The sequence below is a fragment of the Melospiza georgiana genome, chromosome 11 (genome assembly GCF_028018845.1).
Source record: "Melospiza georgiana isolate bMelGeo1 chromosome 11, bMelGeo1.pri, whole genome shotgun sequence".
NCBI lineage: Eukaryota > Metazoa > Chordata > Aves > Passeriformes > Passerellidae > Melospiza > Melospiza georgiana.
The window spans coordinates 6,936,078-6,953,767 of NC_080440.1; the positions used below are offsets into that span (position 1 = coordinate 6,936,078).

General features: G+C 48.1%; 1 protein-coding gene across 3 annotated transcripts in view; it reads left to right on the forward strand.

Moving 5' to 3' along the window:
* Positions 1-17,690, forward strand: part of PRICKLE2 (prickle planar cell polarity protein 2) — a 102,996-nt gene that overhangs the window by 54,017 nt on the left and 31,289 nt on the right. For 2 of the 3 annotated variants that reach the window (XM_058032193.1, XM_058032194.1), the window contains one exon: positions 16,334-16,517. In XM_058032193.1, coding sequence (XP_057888176.1) covers positions 16,334-16,517 — 184 coding nt within the window. Of the gene's footprint in view, positions 1-6,474; positions 6,700-16,333; positions 16,518-17,690 lie in introns of those variants that run through there. The other variant, XM_058032195.1, reaches the window with a different exon arrangement.

A 17,690-nucleotide genomic window follows, 5' to 3' on the forward strand; every position in this document is an offset into this window, starting at 1 on the left:
TCTCTGACATCATATGAGAGAACTGGCTGGATCCAAAAACATGCTGAATTTGCCACCTCCCTGTGCATTTAACACAGTTTGGGTGCAAGCAGCAAAGAGGTCTTTTCTCTTAGTTGGCTCTGTGTCTCCTGGGTGGGAGTAGAAGCATGACCATCTCAGACCTGTGCTGGTGTCAGGACAGAGGTTTGTGCAGCCCTGCAGGACCTGACTGGGAGCAGGGGCTCATGTGGTGCCAGCCAAAGTGAGGGAAGCACTGAAATCCTGCTGGCAGCCAGGGGAGGTGTGCACAATGTGGTTTAAGGAGGTAAAAACCAGGCTTGTGTCACTTGGGCTGGCTCAAGGTTGGCCTCTGAGCATGGAGATGGTCAATTCAATTCCCCTGGTCCTGGGGAATGCACAGCTTTGGTGGTGGGGCCAGGCTGTGCATGACTAGTGCAGAGGAGAGCTCAGTGACTTAAGGCAAGAAATCCTCAGTACATAACCACTGACCCGAAACACCCTGTTAGACAGGTTTGAAGCCAAAAAATAAAATAAAAATCATCTGATGTGACAGCGACCCTGACAGTGTCAGGCAGTGAGAAGGGCGGCAGCGAGGGAGTCCTGAGCTGCTGCCAAGGCACATGTCAGTGCAGGCTTGCAGGGTGAGTTGGTTATCCTGAAAATACATCTTCTATTTTGTGTAAATGGAAAATTAATTTGTTGCTGATCAAAGGTTTAGATCTTTGGACAACATACCACCAGATAAGCTGAAGATTTATGCATTTCTTTTGTAATGTATTTTCAGTGAACACTTTATTGTTTGTGGAAAGGCCCCAAGAAAAAGATATGATTACAAAAATAGCTGTGTTGAGTTTATTTAGCTTAAATTACGATAGACTGCTTTAATGAGGCTTTTGTAGACATCATTAAAGGACAATTAAAGTCTTGAGATGAGAAGCCTATCAGGCTAGCAAAGGGGAGAAAACCACGGGTGCATCTGGATTGTTCACATTCAGTTACAAATTTGATTTCAACATATAAAAGTAAAAAACATATTAGTGCCGAGTGGAAGCTGGAGGCTATGAAAGCCTTATTGTGTTAAGCTCTCTAAAGCTTCTTACATTAAGGTGATTAAAAAAAAGAAAAAGAGAGAAGAAGAGATAGTGATTGATGAAACCCTGTTGTTGGTGTGCTCTGTGTGTCACACCGGGGTGTGCAGTGCTGGGGTAGGGACAGTCAGGGGGTGAGGATCCTTTTGGGGTGCCCTGCCAAGGGGGGGATTGGGGTACCAGGCAGTGATGCTCAGGAGCATCAGCACGGTGTGCTGATCATCCCTGCATTTGTGTGGTTCAGTGCTGCCAGAGGACATGGGCAGCACAGCGTGAGCTCATGGCCACACCTCACTGTCCAGCTCTGGCTGTGCACCAGAGGGTACCAGCCAGGGCCAGGCCTGTCTCTCTGGGTGAGTGGGTAGGAAACACAGAAAATTGCCTCCAGAATCAGCTGCAGTGTGTAGGGGCTGTACCTCCCCTTCTGCATCAGCTACTGCTGGGCTCCATGGTGTTTTAAAAACTGAATTCCTCCTTGCGGACTGACAGCACAGATCCTTACCCGTGGCTCTGCCAAAATGAGTGGAAGGCAGCAGTGGTGACAGCCGGAGGACTGGCTCTGTTGTGGTTGGTCTCAGGCAGCAGCCACAGGAAGGTACAAATGGCAACCCTGAGGAGAAGTGGAGGAGGCCAAGTTTGGGGATTAATGATCTCTGTCTGATGCTGGTCTCTCTGTCTATCCCATTTTTATTTGAGGTAAGGCATCCCTGCTTCTAGCATTGAGAGCTGTGAGGAGGAAGTGTTTGCTGCCTTGCTCAAAAAGAATAAAGAAAAAACAAAGCTCATCCGCATTTGAAGTCCTGACCTGTATTTCATGACTCAGATTCTCCAAGGAGCTTTTCCCATACCTTGGGCACATGCTTGTGTGTCTCCTGAAGAGCCAGGTATATTTGGCTGGGCAGAGCGGGGCTGTACCCTGCCACATAGGGTCATTTCCCTTCCCTGTCACTAACAGCTTTTTGCAGTCATCTTGCTTTTCCCATTCAGTGTTTGCAAAGCTGTGCTCTCTCCAGCCTGTTGTTCAGCTGCTTGTCTGAACTGCCTTGTGCCCAGGGACCACACTGGGCTCATCCTGTGCTGACACTGGGCTGGGAGCACTGGCTCTGCCAGTGGGGATTGCTCTGCAAATTACAGGCTGAGTGTGGGAACAGTGCAGGAAAAAACCACTGTAGTGTTCAATTCTGCATTTCTGTGGTCAGAAAGAGCGATGGGAAAGTAATCTATTACTGTGCCTGTGGCTGTGAGCCTGGATGGGCTCGATGGTGCTGGGGACCTGCAACCCCCCTGCTCCAGGACAGGCTGGTGGGGTGTGACACAGAAGGGACAGTCTGTGTCCCTGTGGGCAGCATTTTAGGGTGGTGGAGTCTGAAGACTTTTGTAGCAGTGCTGTGCAGTGCCCTGGTATGCTGCAGCAGAGGATGTTCACTAAATAATTCAGAAAGGCCACTTGATCTGACATTCATCAGGTTAGTAGCCCAGTGACCTTGGGGACACCAATCTGCTGTTGCTGCTGCGTGTGGCTCTGCTGTGCAGCCCATTGTCATCAGGAGAGTCAACATTGTCACGTGGAACTCTATTGACGGACAGACAATCAATACATCCAGGTGATAAAACACAGCATTTATGAAACATGGGCTCTGCAATGATTTGTTAAATTAGCCATGGGTCTGAGTTGGTGCAAATGGCAGAAAGTTTAGAGTTGACTGGGTTTGGCTCTTTGTCATTAAAGCTAGCAGCAAAGGGAAGAAAGACGGTGCTACATTTACAGGCAGAGCTGTCTGTCTCACACCTCTGCATTGAAGCAGGGCTTCCTGCTCTTGATCTTTCTTTATTTTAGTAGCTTTTTACTTCTGGTCGTTTCCTTCATTGCTGGCAGTTGTCAGCATCTATCCTTGTAATGGTGCAAGTCCTTCACCTAACCTTTGATAATGTGCCCCACCAGCTCAGTATTCTCCTTTCTGCCTAATGAAACACCCATTTCACCTGCATAATGTGCAGAATCCGTCAAGAAATCTTGTGTGCCTTCTGGAGTTATTCCAGCACATGACCTTTTCACAAGCCCCACAGTGGGTAACGGTAATGTGGAGCAATTGCCAGCAAACCGGCAGCTTTCAAAGCAGGAAGGCTCATTTCCATTTCCCTGAGACAGTTGTGTGTCCAAACGTTACACAGCTTCTGATCTGATTTCCTGTCTCAGAAGAGGCTGTTCGTTGGATTTTGTGGATATTTAGATTTGCAAGTATTGGAACAAGAGGTCTGTCAGGAGCGATGACAATCAGAGACACTGTTTGGAGACACAAAGCTCTTCTGCTCACAGCTAGCCCTGCAGCTCAAGTGTTACAGACATTGGTCTTTTACTGATCTTTTACTTCAGTTTGTGATTCTCACACCCATTTTATCTTTGTGGATGAACTTAGACTGAAAGGTTTTCAGTAACTGGTATGATCCCTTTGTGCAGATGATCAGTTGACCAAGAAAGCCAAGCAGAACTCACCTTTAGGGGGGTTGGTTGTATGGGGATGACACTGCCACGTGCCCTGGGGTGGGATCATATCAGGCTGGTGCAGGGTGATTGAAGCTGCTGTAAATGGTGGCGCAGAGGGTGTTGTACAAGAAGTGTGGGGTTGGACACTCATGCCTTGCCAACCTTTCCCCTGAGGGTGAGGCTGGCTGGTGGAGACCCTTGGAGCGTGAATAGAGACTTTACTCCAAAGTGTTTGCAGCTAAAGGGCCTTTCCTCCTGGAAAGTTAATGCTGATAAATTCAGACATTTTTACTCGTTTTGGGTGAAAATGAGTGTCCACAGGATGTGCCCTATGGAACAGGACGTGTTCCTTGTGTTGTTTGTAGCCCTGAGTCACTGCTGCGTGCTTTGAGGGATATGTTTCCAAGGAACACACGTAATTTCTGCTCGACAGCATTTCTGCTCAACATTATCATTTTATAAGCAGGCTTCTTTGTTTGCTTCTGCCCATTTCAGTTTTGTCTCATTCCCTTTGTGTTGTAATTAACATGTTCTGAGTGTAAGAGGAAAAGTAAATCATCTTGGGGCCATGGCACATTAATCACAGAGAGACAAGATTGACAGCCTGCCTGCAGTGCTGATTCAGGCTGGAAGGGGCAAAATGGGCCAGTTTAGGGAGCTGAACGATCAGGGAAGATTTTTGCCTACGAGTTCTATTGCTCTTTGTAGTTGGAGGAGTTGAAGGAGACCATCCTCAGCACTTCAGCCATCTCTAGCAGAAGCCCCTGCTCTGTGAAAGGAAGGTCTGATCTGGCTGGATGCTCTAAGAGTCAGTGCTCAACTCTTGAACTTGCTGCTCAAACTTAATATAAATGAAAAAAAAAAAAAAAAAGAGAGTTCAGATCACTGCACATTCTTGGTTTGTCCCACTTGGCTGAGTAACTTGGGGAGGCTCTTAGAGCTGGGCTGGTTTGTCCCAGCTGCAGATCTCATCCTTGAGATTTTGAGTGTAATTCCATGTAATTAAACCTAATTTATGAGCCTTAATAATAACAATTTAAGGCATTTGAGGCTGCAGAAAGACTCACAGCTGTAGTTTCTGCATCCTTCTGTGTTCTGTAAACATAGCTAATATTGCCAAAATCAAGGACTCTGAAATCTGGAGTCAGACATCAAAAGTCAGGAGCATGCAGGAGAATGTTAAGGAAACTTCCCACTCTGACCATTCATGAGACTCTCTAGCAGTGACACTCCCAAGGCCAGAGACTTTGATTTCTGGGACTCAAGTTCCCTTCATGGCAGCAGCTCCAGTGATCCAAGAGCCCCTCTTGGCTTCCCCACTCACAGCCAGACCAGGTTTCCTCACCGTTAGTTCCAGGTTTCCCATAGCAGTCTCAAGTGTCCTGTTCCATAAAGCCATTTATTCCCAGAGCAGCAACGCAAATGTAGCCCAAGCTGGTGCCTCTGAGAACCCTCCAAGAAAGGAACTCATGGGCTTTTATCCTCTCCCAGTCTAGCCTTTCCCCCTAGTGATTTTCCTGTCCATCCACCGCACTAGCATTAGTGGTCTTCAACTCCTTTGTTATCCAGAAGGTCGGCAATTCCCAGTTCTGCAATGTCTCTCAGTGTTCATTTACCCCATCTTCATGTCCTTTGTTATCCCAAAGGTTGGCAGTTCATGGCCTCCTGTCTCGGGGTCCCACCCAGAGGTTAAAGAGCATTTCAATCTCCATCTCAATCTGCAGTTTGGAGCCCAGCTACCTGGACCAGGTGTATTCCTCAACAAGAAACGCTATGTGTTTGGAAAGTTTTATTTGCTTTCTGTGGGGTTTTTTTGAGTCCACAGAAACGAGTTTTTTGAATTTCACACACTTTTTTGCAAATGCTAAAAACTGAGAAGTACGCTGTTCTCCAGATGACTCGAATTATTCATCTGTGACCACCAAATTCCCAAACAACAGAATTGAAGAGCAGCAGAAGGGATTTGGCAGCGTAGCTCCTTCTCTGCGTTTTCTATTCCAAGGGGAAGGAAGCACAGGGGGAAGAGGCTTAGCATCCCCGTTGAGGTGGTGAATTCCTGAGGCTCTCAGTACTCACCTGAGACACACATAAAAAGGTGTGAAGCGTTCATCTGTCCTGGCCGTGTGGGAGAAAATGTATTAAAATATGCAGTGACCAAAATGCCATGCTAATAACTTGTATTCCCCAGAATATTTAGCCCTGCTGGTCACAAACATGCTACGTTTGATTCCAGTAGGGAATCAAACTAGTGTAGAAGATAATTGAGAGGGCATTAAAAGCCAGGAAAAACGACGCGTTGCTCGGAGCCAGCGGATCATTGCATTAATAGCCCGCGTACCTAAGAAGCGGTACCTGAAGTTTGACAGCAAGTTGAGGTTCGGTCAGCATCAAATAAGAAGGGAAGGATAATTAATGTCTTCACACCATTCAATTTAGGCTGCTGGTACGCAGCCAACTCTCAGAAACACGCAAGCGAGCGGGGAGGATTTTTTTCCCCCCCTCTCCCATTGCCCAAACAGCCTAGAGGATGTATCGATTTGGGAGAGCGGGCTGATTTCCGTGTAAATAAAGGGGCGGGTGGCCGGGCCGTGGCGGTCCGGGCGGGATGCGGTGACTTTGGCTTGCTGACATCATTGCTCATTAACATGCAGGAGAGGAGAGCAATGCAACAGCAGAGCCCCGCGCCGCTCCCGCGCCGCCAATTATTCTCCATGGGCTGCATCGCTCCTCGTTAATGCCTGCGCTCGGCGAGCAAATTGGACATCCTCTCGCCACCTCCGAGGGTCACTCGGAGAAAGGCAGGCTGCAGGGGGGAGCTGCTGGAGCCGCTCGCATTGGGAGCAGAGAGGGAGGGACCCTCCGGAGCCGGGTTTCTAAGCCAGGCAATTGAGGCGAGAGCTGCAGACGCGGGGCAGGAAAGGCACGGCTTGGCAGGGCAGCTTTCCTGCGGGAACGTGCCTGCTCGGAAAGGCTTCCGCAGAGCCCCGGAGCCGGAGCGAGGGATGCTGTGTGGCACTGCGGGGCTCCGGCTGGTCCTGCGAGCAGCCCGCGGGCGCCGGGCACAGCGAGGGCAGCGGGGCAGCTCATAGAGCCTTCCCTCCTGCGCTGCCATCCCAGCGGGAACAGGTAAGGAGCTGCCTTCGGCCCGCCGCTTCACATTTGCCGTGGGTTTTTACAAGGGATAGAAAGTAGAGGAGGAGGAATGAGGAGCATTCCGTGGATGCACGCAGTGCTAACTTTGCTCGGTTAGCTGCGAGGGGCTGCGCTGTTTTTCCAGCCTTTGCTGTGCTCTGTGTTTATGGATGTATAAGGTTAATTGTTAAATTGCATTTCTGCAGCTGCAGGACGTCTGGGAGAAATGCTGATGCTATTGTAATGGAGTTCTCGTTTTAAAAATAATCAGGAGGGCTCAGCTGGCTGTAATAGGAGTTTAAAAATCTTCATTTCTCGGTGTTAATTGTATTGCTGTGGTGAATGCAGCCCCTAGAAGCCTGGATTCTCTGCACATTTTCTGAGCAGACTGCGTGGAGGCTGGGGCTGTGAATGAGGACGCGCCGTTCAGATGTTTATTTTGGTGGTTTTGCCTTCCTGAGAATAGGAAGTTTTAAAGTAATAATCTTTTTAAGCCCTTGTTGTTCATGCCAGAATGGCAAACTATAAACCAACCTAGAACTGCAACCTGGGGGTTATGTTTTTCAGTGCAATCTTTTCAAGTCCAATTTCCTTTTTTTCTTGTCCCTTGAAGGAACATTTTAAGCAGATGTGACACAGACATGACCTGTGACCGTGGAAAGATTTTAATCCAGTTATTCTTTGTTTTCTAGTCATGATTCCTTGGCGCTGCTAAACACTGATTGAATCTCTTTGAGCAGTTGAGGATTAGCGCTGGACAGAATAATGCCAAAATAATTATTTGCACCAGATGCAGTGTCATCCTTTCAGTTTTAGCTCTCTTATCTTGTAACTTATCTGACTTATTTTCATTCGGCGATTATTTCGCCTGCTGTGGGAGCACTTACATGTCTCGCATCACTGCATTGTGTTTATAAGGGTGCCGGCTTGAGCCTGTGATAAAGATTTGTAAAGTAAAACTGTCTGCAGCTAACAAGATTATATTTTGCTTCGCATTTTAATCTCCTCCCGTTGTGTGTTTTCCGCCAGCCAGACTCGGCTTAACAGAATGACCCAGCCTTGCACATTTGCTGCTGGCAGCCTGGCTGGGCTCAGCCAGCCCAGCTTCGGATCAGGCTGCCAGTGTTTGCTTTCACATGCGGGTCAGTATTGCCTGCCTCGGGGGACGCCGTCTGAGCCTCAACTTCTGTAATAAATTACCATTTTCAGCCTAGCTCATCCTGCTTCTGAGCGTTTTGCCCATCAGCCAGGATTTTTTCCTTTAGGATGTATGGCCTGTGAGATGCTTGGATTGCAGTGTGTTTACTGCTTCCCGTGGTTTCTGCTTGTCATGCTGCAAATACAAGTGAAGGCCCTTAAAATAGTGTGCACAGCCCTGGGGCAGGTCGCTGGGAACTCACTTAGCTTAGCTAGTCTGGAGTGATTGGCTTGGAATGGGATGGGGGAAAGAGAGGGGCAGGAAGATAAATACTGCCTGTGGAGAGCCCAGAGTTATTAAAACTTGAGAAAACAGTGAAGATCTGCATGCTGAACAGAGATGGATTTCTTAGTGGACAGCTGGGTTTGGATCCAGGGTGCTAGAACCCCAGGCTTGGAATTTTCATCTTCAGTTTATAACAATGCAGAAAGGACCTCCTGTGATACAGCTCTGCATCCTGTTAGGCTGAAAAGCCACCCAGTGCTATTATTAAAATCTGACAGGATAGCCCTCAGGGTAGGGCAGGGCTTTGTCACACAGACCCACCCTGGCTCTCAGATGGGGAGGCCAGAGGGAGAGTTCCTCAGGGCCCTGCTGTGCCTGCTCCTCCACTGTGTCCCCTCTCCCGTCCCCATCAGCCAGAGGCCCATTGGTCTCTGGGGTCCATGGGGTTGGGGTTGTCCTGCCGTGGGGGACACCAAACCCTCCTGGGTGCCCACAGCCCTGCATCTGCCCATCCTGTACCTTCTGCCTTTTATAGTCACGAGCTTGGCTTCAGCATTGTTTGCCCACCAGCTTCAGGGTTATTACTGCTGCTGCTGCTGCTGAGCCTGTTCTTCTCTTCAACTTGTAAACTAGCGGTTTGCATTTCTTCTCTATGACTGGGGAAAAATATGTGGTTATTATTATTTCTGTATGCCGAGAGCTGGACCTTTACAGGGGAAAAAACCAGCCCTAATATAAATATGCTGAGAGTAGCGGTAAGCCTGTGAGGTGGCAGACTGCCTCCATCGTCTTGGATGTGAGGGAGCAGCCTGTTGGATGCCTTTTCTCCTGGTAGCATGGCTGGGCAACAGGCTGGGGCTCACTGCAGCTTCTTTTGCCTCTTCTCTCTCTGCCCTTTGCTTGATCTGCAGCTCACATGGGTGTAGCAATTTGCCCACTTCCATCTAACCTCTATTATGAAAAAAAATTATTGAATCTTTTGCAAAGTATCCTGAGAGATCCAAGTTGAGGGTTCTTCTAAGAGCTGCTGAGTTATTAATATCCTTTAATTTAATCATCTCATCTTTATGCATCAGAATTTTCACAGTTTGTGTCAGGGGTTGTGGCTCATGGGAGCAGCCTGGCACTGTGGCTCAGGTCAAGAGGGTGTTTCAACACCCAGCTGCTCTTACCCAGCTCACAGGGAGAAACTGGAGCCCAAGCAGGGACCTGTGTAAACTGCAGAGCACTGGGGTGCACCTGGGCTCTCCAAATTGGCCTGTGATGCACCCCAGATCTCCCACTGGGGTTCAGCCACTGGCTGGAAAGATTGGTCATGTTTTCATTCTCATCCTGGGGTGTTGCTGAAAAGTCTGGCCACAGCTTTGGTCTGTGGTTTGATTCCTTGTTTGCTTAAGAGGGCACCAGACAGGTCAGATGAGGAATCTGGGGGGGTTTGTGCATTGTTGTGTTGTGTTTTGTTCTGATTTCCTGGTCTGCCTCTGGTTGTTCTCTGCTGTGTGGTGCTTCAGACCACAGCAGGACTGGGAGCAGCCCCAGGCTGTGCCTCAGGGAAGCAGTGGCTTGGGAACAGGGCAGTGGGAACCCACAGGCAGGTGTTCTACCTGCTTGGGAAAGGGAGGGTCCTGATTCATGATGGAAGCAGAACAAATGGAAAATCCTCAAAGGCTGCTTTTGCTCATATTTGGCTGCAACTGGCAGTACTGGGGATAGTTCTTTTTTTATTCTTATTTTTCTTAATTAAGCAAGAATAGCTTTTGCATTGGTAAAGGATGAGTTTTAAAATTAAAATTAGTCTCCAGCCTGAGGCCAACCATGGACAAATCAGCTAAAGAAGAGAATTTTTCCAGGAGCAGAAATGAGCTTTGTCATAAAAGCTTCAGTGGCATCCTGGATACCTTCACAACTGCTGCTGTGGGCACTGCAAGGGTCAGGGGGAAACTACAAATAAATCAATACTGTAAAGAAAGTTGTCTCGCCTTGAGCAAATTGAGGAGGGAGACAAGAACATGGATGGGGAAAATGGAGAAGAGTTTGATTTGCAACTCCTCCATCCCACTAATCTCTCATGCAGATGAGTGGCTACATGTGCTTTTCCTGTGGCCTTTGGGATCTGGGGGACTTGTATCTGTAGGATGCAACCAGTTTGGTTGCTGGATTATTTCTCTCTTCCTTGGTTTCCTGGCATTACTGTTCTGCCAGCTCTGTTGCTACCACCTGATGTTGATCTGTCAAGCCAGCTGTTCCCACAACATGTTGTGTCAAGTGAATGTTGGCATCCCTTGACTGTCCTTGCAGGCCACCAAGGGCACCTTGTCCTCAGACTTTGAATTCCTGCTATTATTGGTAGCCACGTCTAATTCACCTCCTTCTCCTCCTGCACCACAGTGGGCAAGTAAAAGCTTTTGCAAAGCTTCCCTTTCAACCCAGGTAACACAGAATCTATGCCGTTCATTCCCACTGATAAGTTGGGGTTTTTTCAGCTGCAGTGACTGGAAGAGCTGAGAAGTTACAGAAATGTTTTACCTGGGGAGATGCCACTGTCACTGAGATCCATGGGCCCTCAGGCCATGGGCAGCAGCTGGATGGGGGCTGCTGGGACCATTTGGTTCAAAATACAGTGTTAGAGAAGTTGGAGAAAGAGGCAGAGCTTCAGCCTGAACTGTCTGTTTTAAGCACAAAAGCTTGGGGCTCCTCTGATGGTTAGGAAGTCCATGGGGAAGCCACAGCTGGGTGCTGCTTGTGGTTGCTCCATGCCTCAGTTTCCCCATGCTGGAGGAGAACTGCTGGGCTCTCCCTATGGCAGTGAAGGACTGTTGATTTTTCCATTTAGGTAGATATTTGCCCTGCTTGTGGGGTCTGGAAAAACATGTCTGTATGGCTGGAGCTCACTTGGGATGGGAAGATGCCTCATTAACTCTCAGAGATAACAGGCAGGGATATTAAGACGCTCTCTTTAAGAGACTCAGGGGTCATAGGAGCTGCCCCAAATCCTGAGCCTTCTCTCCCTTTTCCAAGAGGTCTTGGGGTTTTGTGATTTACTGACTGATGACCCAGAAGCCTTATTGCAGTTGGAATGATGGCAGGATGCTGGAAGGAGATCAGGCTGCCACGTGTGTCTTAAGCCAAGTGAGAAGGGAATTGTCCGTCTGCATTTACACCCCCCATCTGAGCAGAGCAGACAATTGCTTTTTGAGGGATTCCAAATCTTGCATGCTAATGTGTGCACAAATGCATGCAAATCCTGTATTAGGGAGCACAGCAGAGGCCTCCATGGCCGTGCAGGGCCGTGGCATTCCGGCTGCTCGCTTTGTCTGGAGAGGGAGCTGCTCCCTGACACAGCCCATTTATTCCCATCCCAGAAGAAACAAGTGAGAAGCAGAGATAAGCACCCGCTGGTGGGTGATAAGGGCTGTTTACTGAGTTCCTTCTTTGTCCAAGAGGAATTTTAACATTTCTGCCACAATTTTAAACTCTGCCTTCGTTCCTGCTGTTGCTGGGAGGCGTTGGGCTCTGCCCTTTCTCAGAATATTTGTGGATCTCAGCCTTTGAGAGGCTTTGCCTTGGTGCTCTTTGCTGTGTTATGTTCTGCATGCCCACCCACTGAACAGGAGGAGAAGAGCCCTGTGGCCAGGAGCTTTTCCTGTAGGCAGGGGTGTGCTGCCTTCAGCATCCTAGGGAGTCCCATCCCAAAAGCCAGACACACAGGCAGTTCCCTGGGATAGGCCAGCTCACCTGGCTCCTCTGCTGGAGCTACACACTCTTGGCAAGGACCCCCTTTGCCATGGTGACAGGCTGCCCTCCACCTCTCTTCCTGACTTTTCAGCTCTGCTCATGCTTTCCCAAATTGGAGTCTGCTGGTTTTTCACAGCAGGGAGACCTCATCTCTCTTCAGAAAGCTGGGGTCACACTCACAGCTCTCTCCAGAGCCTCTTGCACTGCACTAGTGTTTTCAGCATGGTTTAGCTTTTTGTTGGTGCCATTGCTGGGATGAAAGGGCTGCTGGAGGCTCCAGAGATGGCAGAGGCTGTGCTTTGCTAGCAGGGTTGTACAACAAGGGACTGCCTCGTCCCAGAGACCTCACAGGTCAGTTGGCTTCGTGTCAAGATCCACGTAGGTGGACCAAAGCTGGGAGTGTACTTCAGCTTCCCAAGCAAGAGGTACTTTGAAGCCATGTTCTCTGCTTGGTGTGTTGGGTTCCTGTTTCCTTAAGATTCCCCTTGTGTTCTGTTTTCATCTATATAGAGAAAAGGCCTGGTGTGGGGTGGTGGATCTGTTTACACCTTCCTCCTGCACCAGTGTGTGGGTAGGGATATGTCTGGAAGTGGGCTTAGAGCCTCCTCTGAGGAAAGGACTTGCCCACTGTGCCAGGAGCACCACGTAAAAAGCAGCCAATGCAAAACAAAACACATCCATCTTGTAACTTCGCTGGCCTTGAGGAGAAGAAATTTTTCAGTCTGTTTCTGAGACGTTGCTGCTTTGTACCATGTGAAGTCAATTCAAGGCAGGCTCCTTTCCAGCTAAATCTGACACCAGGAAATGTTCTTTTTCTCCCCGTTTGCTTCCCGCCGCCGTGGCCCCAGCACAGGACAGCTCTGTGCAGAGCAGCCCTGCCGATGCTCCCCAGCCCGTGCCTCCTGCAGCAGCCTGCCTGCCGCCGGCTCCGCTCGCCTTTCCTCCCTGCCCACAAGCTTAAAAGCTCCTTTATTCACCCTCTGTGCTCAAAGCCAGTCATGCTGTCAGCCATCCTTGCTCCGTTGTTTCCTCTCCAGTGCTGGTGATATCTCTGATTCTTCCCTGAGACAAGCTCGCAGACCTGGGATGGGAGCAAGATGGAAAGGCTCATGAATGAAGACGGGATTTCCAGACAGTGATTGGTGCTAATTTATTCTTGCTAAATAAAACCTGGCTGCCTGCACTCTGCTCAAGTTGTGCAAGGCTGCACAGGCAGCAGAGGTTGTTGTTGCTGAGGCTTTGGTGGTGGTGAGGCTTGGCCAAAGCCAAGCTAATGGGTTTCCCTTTGGAGGAGGTGCCACCGCAAGGCTGCAGCTCCTTGTCCAGGGTAAGGTGTGTGACACACGGATGTGTGAGCATCTGCAGGCTGTGCTGCACTTCCTAAGGAGCTGCTGCTGGCAGGAGCAGCCAGACAGGCTGCCAGCCATGGCCCTGCTCCCTCCAACAGCCACCAGCTCCCTCTGTGGCACCCACATTGTCACCATGGTCACTGCAGGCACAGGCGAGCGCTGACACGTGCGTTGTCTCGCTTTGTGCTGCTCTGCTCTGAGTGCAGCAGGGGAAAATATTTTTTCAATTTCATCTCACATTTGAAATGTACATTCTGATATTAAATTTTTGCTATGGGGAATTATTTTTAATTATAGTGAGCTGGAAGATGATAAAATAAAGTTGAGTAAGTGAGACCTATGTGAAGAAGTCATGGAAACCTGATCATAGAAGTGGAAAGACACTCCTAGGACACTGGGTATTGTTCCCATGAAACAGCATATCCTAATGTAAAGAAAATTGTAATTAAAGCTGTTAATCATCTGCTTTTAATGAGGAGGAAAAAGCTGACTATCTCAGAGACAAGGTCTTGAATTTTGTACAGTTTGCCCAGGGAGGCAGCAGAAACCCCATGCCTGGAGATGGTCAAGTTTTAATGGTGCAAAGTCCTGGCTTGAGACATCACTGCTGAGTAGATAGGCAACCTGTGTTGTTTTCATCCTTTGCTTTTCTGACTAGGGCAGCCACTCACCAGCCGTACTCGCTTGCCTGGGATGGGGCAGGAGGAATGGGGGTAAACCAGCCTCCTGACCCAGTCCTCAGGCTCCTGGCTGTGTGTGGTGTGAGCTGGGGGATGGGAGTGATCTCTGGGGTCTGACTGATCATACATCTCACCTGTTCAGTTTTTGACACTGTTATTACAAGTCCTGATTTATTTAATTTATTAAAAGCCAAGGCATCTGATGCTCTCCTGCCATGTCCCATCTCCTGAGGGGGATGTATCTAGAGTGGGAAGGAGGAGCAAGCCTGTGCTCTGGATTTTCCCCCAGTGTAATGCTCATGCTCCCACTGGGCTGTTGGGTTTGTTTCCCTTTGAAGCACATGATCAATATCCCAAAAGTCAAAATTTGGTGAAATCCTGAACTGCCTTAGAATAACTTAACTCCAGGGCCAAATCTGGGGCTCTATCAATTATTCTTAAAATCTTGTTTCCTATTAAACTGCTTTTAATCGTATCATGAAATGAGATGGAAACAGCAATGATAGCAGTGACTTTGCTGAGGCAGAGTACCCCTTCCACAGTAGCTGATTAATTAAAATACTCACATGAAATGGTACCTTGGTTATTTTTTAAGGAAACAGCCAGAGGTGATGCCGAGACTCCCCGACTGGACGCAAACCAGACACTGGAGTGTGTGGGGGTTGCTGTGTGGTTTAGATCTGATGAAAGGCAGGAAATGGGAAAATCTGGCAAATCTCCCTGGCTTGACTTAACGGAGCCTCTTGACTTTTGCTAGAGTGCGTTTTTTGTGCTGTAATGGCCAAATGGAAATTTAGACTTGAAGCTGGATCCGAGCCCTGCTATGCTTAGCTGGCTTGTACACAGCAGTGAAAGAGAAGGAAAGGTGTTTAAAAATTCCAGCCCCTGGGTTTAACTATTGCTTCCCTCTGAATTTCTTTGCTTTACTGCAGAGCAGAGAAACCTGCAATAGCAACTGCACATTTTCCCTTGATTTTGTGTGGTACCTTCTTATTTCTGAGATGTCTCCCTTCTGCTACCCAAGTGAAACCTTATCTCATTCCTCAGAAGTCAGTGGTGCTTCATTAGTGCAAATTAATTCAGAATCCTGTGTGGTTGCTCTAAAATAGATACCATTGACCCAGCCTGTGGAAAAGCATTGAGTTTTCAGAAATAGAAGCCAATTTATCAGCATTCCCTTTAACCTCTTTTTCTTTGTCAGGAGGTGGTTTCAGCCAGGTTTGTCCTTTGCTGTTACCCTGGTGAAGGAGTGTGATGATTAGAGGGATGAAACACCTGTCCTGTGAGGAAAGGCTGAGGTGGTTGGAATTGTTCAGCCTGGAGAAGAGAAGGCTCTGTGGTGACCTTATCAGCCTTTCCTGGAGGAGCCTACAGCATTGCTGGAGAGGGACTTTCTACAAGAGCATATAGTGTTAGGACAAGGGGGAACGGATTTAAACTGAGACAAAGTTTAGATTGCATGTTAGGAAGGCATTCTTTACAGTGGGTGGGTGAAGCCCTAGCACAGAGTGCCTGGAGAACTTGCAGATGTCCCATCCCTTGAAGGGTTCAAGGCCAGGCTGGATGGAGCCCTGAGCACCCTGGTCTAGTATAAGGTGTCCCTGCCTATGGCAGGGGATGTTGGAACTGAATGACCTTTAAGGTTCCTTTCAACCCAAACCATTCTATGAGTCTGTACTGTCCTTGCAGCCCTACAGATAGAAGTTCAGGTTCAAGCCTGTGAAGAAAATCTGTCACAGGCCACAAGCTGCAGGAACAGCCCCTTTAAAGAAGTGTTAAGAACAGCAGATATTGCAGTGAATTAATCTAATGGCTGTTGAATTGCACCCTCTGTGGGCTCTCTTTCAATTCTTGTGCTTTCCTCCCAGTGCTGCTGAGCTGTGGCATGTGCCACCAAGCCAGGTGGTTAAGATTCCATTGCAGTATGAGTGTGGGTTTTGTAGCCTCCCTTAATTTAATTTAGATTTATATGTTCAGACTATAATCAATTTTTATGCTACTTTAATAAGCAAATTTATGCTATCAGCATGCTAAAGAGACTTGTCATTCACAGCTTCTCAGTCAATCCACCATTTCCCATTTTAGCAAAGTGCTCAGTTGTCCTAAATTCAGTAGTGGCTCTGCAGTTCTGGCTGGCAAGTTGAGCCCCACCAGGCATGGCCTGTGCCTGTGCTGACCCCTGGAAATACTCTGTGTGGTGCAGTGAAGGGACAAGCAAATGTATATCCCCAAGCATTGGGCAGTCTGACTCAGATGGATTGTCAAGTGTTTTTACAGTAAATATGGACTTTTATTTCCTCCTCGTAAGAGAGACAAATCCTGTGTTAGAAAATGCCTGAGGATAAGAAAGGCTTGAGTTTAGTCTCGACTGGCAAGAATCACTTTCTCATTTAAAGCACTGCTCACCAGGGCATCTCTTTTTCTCTCTCCTCACCTTACAGGAAGATCTGCCTTCACTGTAAGTGCTCCCAGGAAGAGCACATTGTAACAGTTATGCCTCTGGAGATGGAGAAGACAGTCACCAAGCTCATGTTTGACTTCCAGAGGAATTCAACTTCTGACGACGACTCAGGCTGTGCTTTGGAGGAGTATGCCTGGGTGCCCCCTGGCCTGAAGCCTGAGCAGGTAATGATGACACCACCCAGATACCAGCAAATAATTGGTTTTGCATGTTCTTTCAAAATAGTTTACCTGATTTTTCTTCTAGGGGTGCGAGCACTTGTTGTGTGTGATTGTTTCTGGGTGCACTAGAGAGACTTTGCAGGGTCTGAATGCTCAAATGGAACAAAACAGACACGTGATCCTTGCAGGACCTGTGGTTTTCTGCATCTGTGGATGTAATTGGTAATTGAGAGGGGGGGGAAACTAAATACCTCCAGGATGGGATTTCTTGTGGTTGTGCAAGGGAAAAGACATATCTAATGTTTCACTGGGAAAGAAGCAATGGGACTCAAGTGTTTCCCAGGGCTCAGTGCTTGTGTTCTGCCCTCCTGGACTGCTCTTCTCTGTGGTGAGTCCAGGGCAGACAGTCAAAGCTGGTAGATAACTCTGAAAAATGGGCCAAAAGCTTTGTGGTTAGGGTTTTCCAAGCATAATGTTTATGCCTTGCTGGAAGGAATAGCTTAAATAAAGCTCAAGTCTCTTGGTGCAGGATTGAGTGGGATGGATTAGACCTCAGTGTGCTCTGTGGAGTGTACATTGATTCTGCTCCTTCCAGTTTCCATGATTCCTTTGATTTTTACACTGGTCCTTTATGTGTTCAAGTCAGAGCTTCATTTGCAGTGAAGATGGTAAAATGAGCTTAGCCTTGGTAATTGCAGTATGATATGATGTGGCAATAATTTTAAACTGTAAGGAGGCTGGAAGGGGGTGGAAAGCTTTCATTCTTGCTGCCATAGCTGCTGTCCTTAAGTACTGTGTTTTCCTGTGCTTTTATTCAGACAGGCTTAGTAATTTCCTGAAATATTTTGGCACCACCCGTAGGCTGTAAATATTATTTGTCTGATTAGAGAAAATCCAGTTGTTTGGTAGCTTGTTTCTTTTTTTTTTCCCATGTCTTTATAAGCTTTGCTCAGTGCTCACTTGAAACTCCACAGCACCATGTGTTTCATTTGGTGCCATCCAACCGTGCAAATCAGGCAGCAGCCTTATTTTCTGTCACCTTCCTTATGTCAGAGGCTCTCTTTTTGCCTCACAGGAGGTACAAGGCGTGGTGTGTGGAGAAATGCAGATGGTTCTGAAGTGGCTCTGCTGGTCCTTCATGCTGTGGCAGCATGAACTGATGGGTTTGGGAGGTCC